The following is a 14,394-nucleotide window of genomic DNA, read 5'->3' on the forward strand; positions in this document are numbered from 1 at the left end:
ATTTTAGCGCCTTGTACATTATGAAGATCTGTGCACTTATTTAATAAAGGAATTTAATTTTTCAAGATGTACTTGCGCATTGTTTCCATTCAATTATTTGCTCACGTGTGCAGCACGAGTACTTCCAACAAAAATTTCTTTCGAGAGGCTAAACATTCTGTTCTCCCAGTTTCGCCAGGACGCGAAGTCTGCGAATTTCAAGCAAGAAACAATTCGAAAAAATTTCACAAAAATAAGAACCTGAATATATCAGTATTTTCATCTAATATAATTCTAATATGCAGTGTTTTGCCATGAAGAAATTATGGTCTGTGCATTATTTCATATAGCCCACATATTAACTAGATTAAGTAGTATTAAAGTTACCACTCAATTTTGTCTAGCATGCCTGAATGAAACTAACATTCGGGTTCATTTTCTTGGGTGTCTAAATTCTTCTCTATAACTATTTTTACAGACAAACCGGACCCGCCTCGTTTCCCAGTAGTGGAAAGTATTTGCGATGATTTCGTCACTCTATCATGGAAGCCTCCTCTATGGGACGGTGGCAGCCATATTAGCAACTACTTGATAGAAAAACAAGAATGCCCCATGACCAGCTGGATACGATGCGGAAATACCAGGTAAAGTTTTGTCCTGTATCATTCTTGAATAATCCTATAAGGTCCACATATATTATAAGAGGCCATATCTGAGTAATCACTTCCTAACACTTGAGAATTGCAGAATGTAAGAGACAGCAGGAAGCACTTTTAACATGTGTAGTGCAAGTTATAACTCTCAAAAACTCTTCTAAAATAGTAAGCCATTCAAATATGATCCGAACTAATGGAGTGATTACATGTTTGTAAAATATGTCATTATTTGAGATTATTTATTTCCTTTCCAATATATTTCCTCCAGGGTTCATTAAGCTGTTTTATTCTCACTTAAAGGCCCACCAGCGGCCGAGCGGTCAAGACGCTGAACACTGGTAGTTCGGTCTGAGGTTCGAATCCCGCGAACGGGCTGGCTGCATGGGCGTTTTCGTGGTTTTCCCCATGTGTAACGTGTATACGAGCCAGTTTCCCTTAGAAAGTCCTCCACGAAAGGCATCCCTCCCTTTAGGCAGATAGCCCTCGTGTGCTTTGCCATAACTGAATAATCTCAAAATCCAAATCCTATTCTCACTTAAAAGTAAAAATGTTCCATGCGTTGTATATCCCCTCTCATACTCCTGCAACGGCGTTTTTCACTTGATAGAAAACATTACATTTGGATTACGACGGAGATATGGTAATATGTCTCACATTCTTACATGTACTTAGCAAACATTTTTTTTTTTCATATTATCCTTGAAGCCTGGCCATGATATGAAATTTTGAGTGATAACTTCAAAGGTTTAATACTTTGCTCTGTGATTCGAAGACCTTTTTGCTTATTCATTGTTTACACAAGCACTACATCATATCACAAGAGATAGACCTTTTACAAGTTCAATTGTATTTAGCTCACCTTCACACAAAGTTTTCACACTTTTATATGCGACAAGATCGAGCGTCCCTGCGTGGTATGCAGCATGATTAAAACCACGGGATGATCATAATATCCGAGTTACTTATTGTGTCCCTGTAATTACTGCGCTAAAAATCCAACAATTCGAGTTGCATTTGGTTGTCTTAATAGATTAGATCACAAAATCTCCTTGTGTACATTTCCACCTGTTTAGCAATATGTACAAGGTTATATAAAAGTTAAAGAGTCAGTTAATGTCCGACCTCTCATCACTGATTAATTAAAATTAAGGAAGGTTAAGAAAAATACGCCATGCTGTTTTTCAGTTCTGGACTGCCTTTTAAAATGTTGTTTTAGTTGTTTATCTTCTATCAACATTTTTGCTTCAGGTTCACCTACCATACGATTTCTGGTTTGAATCCTGGCAAAGATTACGTTTTCCGAATATATGCAGAGAATGTTTACGGAAGAAGTGATCCCAGCGAACCAACGCAATTAGTTACAACGAAACGTAAGATCACATTCATTTGGTATGCATTTCTTTTACTTAAATATGAAACTATTTTCTTGAAATACATATATTTTTATTTATAGTGAAGGAAAAAGACCTTGCCAGGAAGAAGCACATTATGTGTAAGTATTAACTGTCATTCAGTCACTTCTAAATTCTTAAAAATTCTGAACTAAAAAGAAATATAGTAGTAAGAAACGGATTTATGTGCAATACTGATGAAATTTAAATCGTCATATATCTGATGATTACTAGAATTTCAGCTTTAAACAGAGAAATAGGTATTCTTGTTTTATTTCGTTGTAGTTCAACTGTTTGAAAACATAATATCGTATAGTAAGTACTACATTTTCACAGTTTTGTTCTGGGGTATTTTATGAAATAAAACCTGTTTCCCAGATTTGATTTTCATTCATGTTTCTTATATCTTCTCTAATGAAAGAACTTCTCTCTGTGTTGAGAAGTGCGTAATCAATGCGTGAAAAGTTCTAATAGTACCGCTAATTTCTCAGAAATGATGCGGGTGCTTATTTTACTTTCAGACCTCATCCTTTGAACATTATGTAACTTGAACCAGTCTGATTTCAGAGGATCTTTATGGTCGTGAATTTTAGAAAATATTAACCCATCTTCTGAACAAATGCCTCATTAATCGCATATCATTTCCTAAACTTTGAAGAACTAGCTAGTTTTCAAAACGGAAAAACGACCTATTATCTAAGCTGTTTTGGGGAATTATAAATGGAAGTTTGAATTCATACATTATTATATTCGAATAATGAAGCAACGGAGAGCGTTTAAAACGTACGGAGAAGTATTTTGGGAGAAAATGCACTGTTCTTACATTTACTACACATGAAGAATGCAAAAATGAAATCCATCAGTTGTGTATGAGATATTTTATGTTAATTAACCAGTTATTATTATTTTGATGTTTACTACAATTTCTTCTTTCCGTATTCCTCACCAGAATACAAATAAACTTTGTGTGTATTTAAGGTGAGGATTTTGAATCTTTTAGAGAGAGAGAGAACTTCTGGCAATCGCGCCTGCTTATAGTAATTTTCGCCAGCTCTGTTTAAATGTAAAATTTCGGTTTTGGTATTCTCGTCAGGCGATGCTTTAAAATGCGCGCATTACAAAGGCAGGCATTAACAAAGCTGTAGGTACGTTGGTTGGATGTTGATGGAGACTACTTCGAGACCTAATGCTGAGTACCATTAAGATCATCTTAAAGCATGGGTCCACTGGCCTCATACCAATCCATTTACGTTTCGTTCTGTGAGAAGTAGTCGTATTAAGCTGTCGACCACAGCAGTTGTTTGCTTAGAGAGCCATTATGCTGTTAAGACGGCACTGGGTATTATGCGCGGTATTTCTGACAGTCACGAACAGCAAGAGTATTTTCGGCTACATTATGTATCTTTCATTTAATTGTTTACCAACATTAATGATTTTTAAGAATTAAATCTACGAACTTATTCTTCAGACTTTTAGCTTATTTTATTTTACGCAGAAAATTAAAGAATCATGCTATAGATACTTTCTTTCATTTCTGCAAAAACAAATAGAATGCTTTTTTTTAAACAGTGGACGCTCAAGGTCGACGTGTGCGCGGTAAATCTGAAGGAAAAGTCAGGAATTACGACCAATTTGGTATGAATACTTTTAACCTTATTAAGTTCCCAAACAGCTATTGTATATCTGAACACTAACATTTTTTTTTTCTTTCCAGTATTCGATGTTTTTGATAAATACATCCCTACTCCCGTTGATATCAAAACTTCCAGTATCTACGATAAATATGATATACTGGAAGAAATAGGAACGTAAGTTAAATTTACCAGTTACTATGTTACTAATGGTTACTTAGCTATAAATGTACTTTTGCCTATGTAACTGTGTTCACTGAAATTTTTGAATCATTAGGTTTTTCTGATTGCCTATCAAGGAGCCCAGAGATCATATAATTACTCGTTATATGTGGGAGCGTGCGCAATAAGAACACATGGGAGAAATGCATTTGATTCTCAATAAAACTATCAAGTTTGTTAGTCTTAAGGGGACTCATACACCTTAAAACCCATAAGATCTTCAAATAGGTGACTGTTGCAAGAATTAGGGTAACTTATTTATTTGAAAAGCAATTACTTCCAACATTTTACAGCTGACTACATAATATAGCTGCGTTCTGAAATAGTCATCAGAAAGTTTGTGTTGCCACAAATATTTGTATAATTTAATCCGCTTTGTGACAGCATTTTTCGTCATGTTTCCAACTTGCGCGCACAGTTTAAAATATTCTGTTTCATAATTTAATTCCATATTTAATATATAGCTTTTATAACATTTGGAAACTACTGTGAACATAAAATTCTAAAAATTTCTTGTTAATTTTTTATTTTATTTGGAGTTGAGGTTATAAAATGTATTTTATTAAAAAAATTTGTAATGTTTTCGTCCATAAAATTTTTCAGTATTAAAATATCTATCATATTTTTGTTTCAGTTAGAAAATAGTGCCCATATAAAGAATTCCATTCAATTTCAAGTATGTACCGTTAGCCATTTTTAAAATATCATGCGCACAAGGTGGAAACATGGCGAAATATTTTGTCACAAAGAGGATTAAATTACAAAAATATTTGTGGCAACACAAACTTTCTGATTACTAGTTTCCAAAGCAGCTATATTATGTAGTCAGCTGTAAAAGATTAGAATTAAGTGCTTTTAAAATAAATAAAATATCCCAATTCTTCCAACAGTCACATATTTGAAGATCATCAGGGGTTTAAGGTGTATGAGCCCCCTTAACTATGCAGAAATGCTTATCGTGTGAGTCTTATCTTAAGCTCCAAATCGCACATTTGATTATAAATGGGGAAAAGGGCTGGGAAGTCAAGAAAACAAACACTATTAATTGCCGCATGTATCTGAAAGTTTGGAGTACTTTTATCTCCCTAACGCAAAAATGCTGTGATCGCGTCATCTTTTCACTGCGACTGTACGCCATCGCACGTTCTCTGCACAAAATACGAGGCACTGGTTTTCCAGGATAATATTTAACATACAGTTGAATATTTTTCGTTGAATCTCGTATGCTGATTTAGACAATAATATAGAACTATTATAATGTGATTAAGGATCTAAAACATTAATTGCTGTAATAATATTTCGAATCGTGTTGCGCAATATATATTCTACATAAATTTACTACAATTCCCACCATTATTTAGAACATCCTCTAATGTGTTATTGATGATAAACCTAAACTATATTTTCAAGAGAGGATACGTTTGATATTCCACATTATGACACTTTAAAATTCTGTAGTATGAAGTATAGCATGATGAAGTCATGTTAAGAAAGGTTTTACAGAATGAAATATTTTTTACTTTTCTAACAATTTTAATACTTAAATATTTATTTATCTTAAAGATGTTTTACTTTGGAAAAAATTAATTTCCAAAAGCCGATAGATAGTTGTATAAACCTGATGCATTTATTTGTTTTTAATTTTTTTCAGCTATTATCAACTATAGACTCACCTGTATTCATTAAGATTCAAGATTGCAATTAAATTAACAATTAAGTACTCTAATAAGTTAAATTAAAGATTTTTTGTGAAAATTTCTGCTTTTTGTATAGTATTAGTGCCGAAGAAGTACACTTTTAACCAAGGCCAGATTAAGACTTTCAGAGGCCCTAAGCACTTAAACAATTCTAATGCCCCCTACATATGTTTATGGCAGTTTTTTCTTCATTCCTTTTCTTTCTCGGTTTTGGTTTAGCTACACTATGTATTTCATGTTAAAAACGGCAATAGAAAATTTTTTATGACCCTTTCCTGAATATCTAAGGACTTTTTTGTGATTGATGCCTTTTCTTGATGCCCTAAGCATGTGCTTATATTACTTAACGTTTAATCCAGCCCTGTTTATAGCTGACCAGAAATAAATATTTTTGCTTAATTTTCAGAATATTTTATATTAATTAATAACTTATAATTTTAATATTTGCTTTCTCATAATTTACGCTAAATTTTTTAAAACACTTATTAGTACAATAATATTTAATTAAAATATTTGGCCTGAATTTTTAAGTGACAACATTTTTGTATTTTGTTCAATACAGAATTTCACATAAATTTAATTACCCAGATAACAATATTTCGAAAGCTTAGTCATTCAGCACATTTCAGCGTGAAAACGCGTATCATTGCATTTCTTGAAACTCTGCCTTCAGACTTGTAACATATGTATCGGCCCTTGTTTATCAAGTTGTCCCTTGACTGTTCATAAGACATTCTCATTGCTTTTTACAAAATAATAGTGGTCTTTATTTTCAGGAAAAACCTAATATCAGTTGTATACGAACAAAGCATAGACTTGCCCTTGGGGCACTAATGGCTCATTTAATCCGTAATTGTTGCAAACAATGTATTGGTCTTGAGAAGAAATACTTGGACATTAACAGTGATTATATTGAAAAATGTTGGGTGATTAAGCTTTCAAAGAAAAGTAATTAGCAATTAATTGTGTGAAATTTTCAGCTTTCCGAATCTCTGCATATATTTTTGAATTTTGGTGATGAATCCTTACAGTTTAATAATACAAAACTTTTAATTTTCTAGTTTGAAGCATTTTTAACGTCATCAATTATAAACTATATTTCTGAAGTGCAGTTTTGCTCGTTATCTTAATGATAAAAGTTTATTCAACATAATCTTTTAATCAATAACTATTTTTTACGCGCAGGGGAGCCTTCGGGGTGGTCCATCGTTGTAGAGAGAGAAAGACGGGCAACATCTTTGCTGCCAAATTCATCCCCGTTGCTCATCCACTCGAAAAATCGCTCATAAAGAAGGAAATTGACGTCATGAATCATCTGCATCATCCTAAATTGGTCCATCTTCACGACGCCTTCGAAGACGATGACGAAATGGTTCTTGTTTATGAATTGTAAGTGAAGATCTAACTGCCCAAAAATATGATAATACCGTAAACTTTTGTAATGATCGGAAATATTTGAAATCATCAAAAAAGTTTGTAAAAGAGTATACAAAACTAGTCCGTGCTTCTTGACAGATACAGCTTTGTGTTAAAATAACAAAACAACAGTATCATTATCATCATCATCATTAATATTAAATTATTGTTTCTTTCATTACAAGAGAGAAACGTACTTTTGATACCATAAACAATCATAAAAACAAATTTCTTCATAATTTACTGACCATAAATGAAACATCTTGCATCTATAATATGAATTTCTAATAGTTATTGCGTATCAAATTTCGTAAATTTTTTAAAAAGGCTGTTTTTGAAATATGATTTATTCACAGTAATATTATTTTCCTCACACTGCCAGAAATCTTTCTTAATACTCAATTAATGCGGTTGAAGATTATCAAGTTAATATCAGTTACCACGACCTTAGATTTCCAACAAAAATTTTGAAGTAAAGAAATAACTTACTAACATATTAGAAGATTAAAAATAATTCTTAAATAAATTTCCTGTAAAAATATCGTAATTTAAGCATTAAGATTTTGTTTAGATGCATTTGCAATGGATGTATCCAACAAAAATATCGAGCAGATTTGTCACAATTGCGAACTCAAAATTCTAAATAATTTTTAGATATTTAACTAAAAATAGTATTGCATTAAACGAGTTGTTTCTGCACTTGAATTTATAAGAGTTCTTAAAATTAAAATTCCCTTGCAGAAATATTTATTCTTTAAATACAATTTCACATTTATTCCAAAGGATGAGAAACTGTAAGTAATGTTATCAGCCAGCGAATCCATTTGCACATATTTGATCGCAAAGTAAATTAGCAAACATGAATTTTAAGAAAAAAGAAAAGAAAAAAAAGCTGCAAAAATTTTAAAATATGAATTTTCCTTGCTACTTAATGCTTGTCTGTAATCCTTAATTTATACATGGTGAAGTTTCTTACATATATTAGCAAACATGAATTTTAAGAAAAAAGAAAAAAAAAAAAAAAAGCTGCAAAAATTTTAAAATATGAATTTTCCTTGCTACTTAATGCTTGTCTGTAATCCTTAATTTATACATGGTGAAGTTTCTTTCCCTAGTTGAACAAATGGTTGTTGATAAGATTTGAATCGAAATAAGATTTGAAACTTCCTACAATGGAATAAAATTCTCATAGTTTTAAAAATAGCTAATGATGTGAAAAGAATAATTTTTATTTTTGCATTATCAAATTTAAAGTAAATTCTTCTAAAATAGTCCCATTTCTTCTTTTGTCAGGGAACTAAAATATGACTGTTTTTATCCATATCAGGACTTTTTTTATCCTATATGTTAATAATGGAGGAAATCTTCCTTCACTTTCTTTAGCTTGTCTGGGGGTGAACTGTTCGAGAAGATCACTGACGACAACTATTTCATGTGTGAAGCTGAGGTCATTAATTATATGAGACAGATCTGCGAAGGCATAAAACATATGCATGAGAAGAGTATCATCCACCTCGATATCAAGGTATTATATTCCTTTTTTTTCTTTTTGCCTCTTAAGTTCTCGATTTTTAAAATCTCATAAAATATGAATTGATATATATTGAATTTTGAGATTTATGACAAAAGAATACTTTGCCAAAATAGAACTTATACCCTAGCACCTAAACTATGGCTCTTCCTATACTGAACATTGGTAAATAAAAACAAATTCCATGAATTTAGAAGTCAAACAGCAAAAAATCAGAGTTATATTTGCAAATTTTCACAGGTCTAGTTACTATGGTTTTACCAAACCATCATCCTCAGCTGCCAAAGTGAAAATGAACGAGATAAGGTATAGTGATAAGATAAAATAAGTATGGCTGGACAGAAGTTAAGATACTGAAGCCACCTATTGATGAAACAAGAAAACTAAAACATAATTTCCTTAAAGGCTGAAGGTAAAGATGGATTGGAATTAGGGTCGTTAACTAGAAAGATTTTTTTGAATGTGAACGCCTCTAAGAAAATCTAATTCAGCAACTGAAGATGTTTTTTTTAATAATTTTGGCTGCAGAAAAATGGAAAGTGGGATTTTTCTGACCAACAATGCCGGGCAACAGAGGACTTCTGAGTTTCCTTTTTCCTAACATATGCCTCATGTTCCTTAACGCGAAATTTTAAGGCTGCCTTAGTTTGAAGTATGTAAATTAAACCACACTGGTAAGGAATCCTGTAAATATAACGCTGATTTATATTTTTTGACTTAAAATTAATATTTGTTCCGCTTGTTATTTTACCTAAATTCTATGAAATTTGTATGAAATTAAAATACTAACAAAATAAGTTTTAAAATGTTTAAATTTGCAAATAGATTAACTTGTAAAAATATAAAAATGGAAATTACTGTAAAAAAGGTTTTTACGGTTCTTCCGTGAAGAACTTAGTATAGAATATAAAAACCAAATACTTTTTCTTCGAGAAAGCGAAAAGGCCATTTCCTTTCTTCGACAGGCAAGTTTTTAATATTTATAAATTCAGTGTCATATGGGTGCTTTCTGTTAGAAGTATTTTGCACTTTACTTCTTCGGACAAAAGCCAAACAGGAAAAATATTTCATTGCATTATTGAATTTTAAATAAGTTATCATAAAAATCATATAGAAATTTTTATGTTGGTGTAGAAAGCAAATGTATATCTCTTTGCTTCTACCGTGTGTATTTTTTAGTGGAACTTATTTATGAAAATATGTTATCTCTTTCAAAAAAAAATTTCTCTATCACTGAGAGTATTTAAATTGGATTGGTAATTAAGCTCAACTGTCTCTGCATTTTTACATCTGTACTTAATTATATATCCGATGCGATTTAAGTGTCCATGAAAAGTTGAAACATTGAGATTACTTTTTTCCTTTCATACTTTTTGTGAATTTTGTGAATCTGAATTATATTTGAAGCTCATCACTAAATGCTCCCTTTTTTCCCATTTTGATATTTTCATTTAGTGGTTCTGTGATAATGAAAAGTGTCAAACCAAAGTTTAAAGATAGCACTTTATGAATGTGCTAAAATCAGCAAATTCACCGAAAGAAAACTAACCCGAAAGCCAGCAATACACAAAAAAAATTAAGTACTAGTAAAGTGCAATGAAACTGGGCCATAAAAATACCTTTAAATGATGCAACATCCATTTTTCCATTCTTGCCGATCTCTGTTTAAGCATTTCTTAAAGAAAGGTTGATTCAAATGGCGCAACCCTTTTACAAGTTAGGCTTGATAAAAATTTAAGTATATTTTAAGATATCAGTCTTTCCCAAAAGCTGATAGGACTTTTAAATACATTAGTTTCAAAAATTAACGTTAAAAAGCATGTAATTAACCAATTATTGAGCTTGAACTTTGCTAAAATATTTTTGCAATTCGTCGCTCTCAAATTCTTTAAGTCTCCGTGAAGGTGGTGCGTTATAAATGCCAATTTCGTCACTTCTAAACATTTAAAATTATTTTCACAAAACTCAATGAACGCAACATTGTCACAGGTTTCACATACTTTTTTGGTGTGGGTGTCTTTGTGTTTTGTTTTTGTTAACGTTAAACTGGGTGTCCAACCTGCGTCTCAAAGTAATCAGTGTGGCCCAAAAAGTAAGCGCGAAACGCAAAAGAAAAATTTTATAACGTACTTAGTGAAATCAAATCATTTATGCTATCGAAATCAAAACTTGTGCCAAGAAATTAACCATACCAAACTGGGAAAAAATACGCAGCTTTACTTTTCTATTTGATACAAAAATTTGAAAATAAATTTTAAGATTTTCGGAAAAACAGTCAAAATTTTTGCGTTTTTGCGATTGCACTTACAAGTTGATATAAACATGCTGCCAGCAAATTTTCAAATATAATGCACAATGTTGCAATCTGGTATTTAACTTAAGGCAAAATTTGACCACATCTTTTTTGGACTTCTAAAAATCGTGTGGCAAATATGCCTTGCTGCACATGCACAGCCATTTGTTATTTATATCATCATTATTTGGCAGCACGTACATTTGTGAACAATTTTCAAGAGTGAAGCACACTAAAAGTAAAATTAGAAAAAGAATATCGAGTGAACATCTTGATAACTCCCTCAGAATTGAAACCACTTCAATGGAACCAGACACTGAAGCGTTAGTTTCTCAAATTCAAAGCCAAATATCCCATTAATTTCATGATTTCTTGTTATCTATATAATTATAAATTAAATTTGTAATAAAATGTCAAATACAATCTCAAAATACTTCCATGTTGGTGTCGTTATATTGAAAAAAATCATAAATTTATATAAAAAACGTATTTTAGTTTACATTAATTAAATGTGTTTTTACTTCCCCCCCCCCGGTCTTCAGCTATCATTACTGTTAAGCAATGGAGGCTCGCCATATGAATCAAGTTAAATCACTGATTCACGATGTAAGGTTACTATTATTCCTCATTAACCAGTTATTTTATGTTTTGGATCTTTACTGTCACTTTTTTCTACCGTTTCCTGGCAAGAACGTAAATTTGACTGAGTATTTAAACTGAGGTTGTTAGATTTTAAGATACAGCGGGTTTTTGCCTTAGCCTGAATTTCTTGGCTTTGCAATATTTGCTGCCGATGTTTGAATGTCTATGCTAGTTAGGTTCGCGTTAAACTGAATTGTGTGGTCTCTGACTACTATTAAATTTAAGTTACATATGACTGTTATTTTACGTTATCTCGGCTAAGTATTGGTCGAATGCGTGAGCACCAGGTGTGCGTTCTGTTCTATTATAATGAAAGGTTTTTAACAAGTCCCAGTCTCAGTTGCTACTTAGCCATATGTTGCTGTCAGCATAGCTAGAGTTTGGATCCAGTTTATGATAGCCAATAAGACCAAACTTTATAACTTAAAATATTCCTATATATGCGCTTTAATATGTATAAGTACACACTGAGGAAATTTGAACTAACGCGGTCCATTTCGCACATTTCTCTGCTAGAGGTAAAATTCAAAAACTTCTTTCAGTAGTCAAACCTGAGCAAACTCGAAAGTTTTCAGTGAAACCTACGCTTGCGTAACTCACAGTTTTTAAGCTGACGAGTTCCCACTGGTGTTAGAACTAATTTATATAGCCCAAAATATCTCGTCTTCTTCCAGTGTGGCCCAGGGAAAACTAAAAGGTTGGACACCTCTAACGTATCAGCTTTCTCTCTTTTTTTCCCCATTACAGTAGGAATAAAACAAAAAGGGTAGAGTGGCATAATGCATTTTACTGGATTCTATTTTACGTGTAATAAAAGTGAGGTTTGTTTATTGCTGAAGACAGCGTAGGTAAATTTTAAAATCTGAAGTAAATACCCTTTTTTCTAAAAACGTTTGGCCCTCGCCAGTGGCTTAGTAGTTAAAACAACTGAATGTTGGTACTTCAACCTGGTTGGGGTTCGAAGCCAAGCGAATCCCTACCAGGTTGAACGAAGCCAAGCAAACGGACTTGCTGTGTGGTTGGTTTTCGTGTTTTCTCCATGTGTAACGTGAATGTGAGATAGCTTCCATTAGAAAGTCCTCCAGATGGCATCCCGCCTCTTGGGTAGATAACCTTGGTAGCTTTGTCATATTCAAATAACCTAACCTAATCTAATCTTTTTAAATTTATAAAGCTCCATTAAGTAATGCTCTCAATTCCCATTAACTCTATTTGCAATTCAATGAGCTTTTGAATTTCCTTATTAATTGCTAAAATGGAAATTTAAATCCTATTCGTATGTATTTTATTAATTGCTGTAATCTAAAAGAAGCAAACAATTTACCTTAAAAGCCATTATCTTCAATTTTTATAATAAAATTGCTTAGAAATAGTAGAGAAAAGAGTACAAGTTGTCTATTTTGAAGCTAAAGTAATTCAAATTTTCTTCCAGCCCGAAAACATAATGTGCCAAACAAAAACAGGTAATGCAATCAAGCTGATTGACTTTGGTCTTGCTACTAAGTTGGATCCCAACGAGGTGGTGAAAATATCAACAGGAACGGCTGAGTTCGCTGCTCCTGAAATTGTAGACAGAGAACCAGTTGGTTTCTACACAGATATGTGGGCTGTTGGAGTGCTTGCCTATGTTCTGTAAGTATCAGTTATAACCAAACTTCTTTAATTACCAAAAGCTATGAGTAAAATGATCACAAAAAATCTGATGTGTACACCACATGACTTCCTTGTACGGAATATTAAATTATACGCATTTTTTCTTGTATTTTATTTAAACTTATTGGATTGAATTAAACCTACTTCGCCGACAGCGCATAAACCACAATAGAATAAATGCATTCTTTAAAATTCACTTTGTTTACCATAGCGACACTCTGGCGCTAGGTTTACTTAACAGTATTATATTTCGTTCATATTATAACTCAGTATGCACAAAATGTATATCATTTAAAGAATTATCTAATCGTTGCCACATGTTCTATTCAAATACTATAATAAAGCTAGAACTATGTATAAAAGAAATTAAGCAAACAAAACAAAAAAGAAACAGTTTTTCACAAACGATTGAGTATTTCTCATTTAATCAATTCAGTTCTTACTTCGCGAGAAGGCAAAAATACATAAAAACTCAAAATATCTATATTAAAAATTACGAAGTAAATCTCAAACGCTTATTTCCTCGAAATATTCCAGAAAGAATTAAGCATGATTTAATTCGCAATAATAAATGAATGCGTTATCTTTGTTGTTGCGAAGCTAAGTTTCTCTAGATTGGCAACAAATCCACTAGTCTCCTGTTTCAAATGTAAACATCAATGGCCGCCATTAAAAACAGGCTTAGCGGCAATTAAACAACTTTAAAATTACTGATAATTCTAAAAATATTGCACACAGATTTACTAAAGGCATAAAATCCTTAACCGGAAGATAAAAACAACATAATTCAATCATTTTTAAAGCAAAAAATGTACAATTTACAAACATATAAGAGTAAAGAAACTGAGATCACTGAGCCGGGTAACAGAGTGGGTATATATATAAATATATTTATATACGTTTGGTGCGGCCTATTGTAACCAGAACACTAGGTGCACATCTACATGTTATAGTAGTCCTATATACAAAATTTCAACGTTCTGAGGCTACTCGTTTTAGAGTTATGCGAGATACGTACGTACGCACGTACGTACATACGTTCGTACAGACGCCATGAAAAATTCTCTTCAGAATTAATTTTAAAGCAGTTTTATAATTTTTTTGAAGGAAAAGAGTATTTTATTCTGTCCTAGTAAAGTTCAACATTCAGAACTATGTACAGAAAAAAAAAATTGTTTACAGAAACTAATTTGGTTAATTTTTACCTTGCAATTTATCTTCTGACATGAATATGGAGAAATGTAAACACCAAATGTAAAATTTTAATATTATAATAAAAGCTA

The 14,394-nt window shown here is 32.1% G+C and overlaps 1 protein-coding gene across 2 annotated transcripts in view; it reads left to right on the forward strand.

Annotated features, from left to right (window-relative positions):
• LOC118188284 (twitchin-like) overlaps positions 1 to 14,394 on the forward strand; it is a 384,165-nt gene that overhangs the window by 315,010 nt on the left and 54,761 nt on the right. For both annotated transcript variants that reach the window (XM_085813574.1, XM_085813575.1), the window contains 8 exons: positions 458 to 623; positions 1,884 to 2,005; positions 2,089 to 2,127; positions 3,596 to 3,661; positions 3,741 to 3,834; positions 6,762 to 6,965; positions 8,376 to 8,517; positions 12,891 to 13,090. In XM_085813574.1, coding sequence (XP_085669700.1) covers positions 458 to 623; positions 1,884 to 2,005; positions 2,089 to 2,127; positions 3,596 to 3,661; positions 3,741 to 3,834; positions 6,762 to 6,965; positions 8,376 to 8,517; positions 12,891 to 13,090 — 1,033 coding nt within the window. The remainder of the gene's footprint in view (positions 1 to 457; positions 624 to 1,883; positions 2,006 to 2,088; positions 2,128 to 3,595; positions 3,662 to 3,740; positions 3,835 to 6,761; positions 6,966 to 8,375; positions 8,518 to 12,890; positions 13,091 to 14,394) is intronic.

This window comes from Stegodyphus dumicola, chromosome 1, assembly GCF_044657685.1.
Source record: "Stegodyphus dumicola isolate Sdum_Otavi_A_Nest chromosome 1, ASM4465768v1".
In the NCBI taxonomy this organism is placed as follows: domain Eukaryota; kingdom Metazoa; phylum Arthropoda; class Arachnida; order Araneae; family Eresidae; genus Stegodyphus; species Stegodyphus dumicola.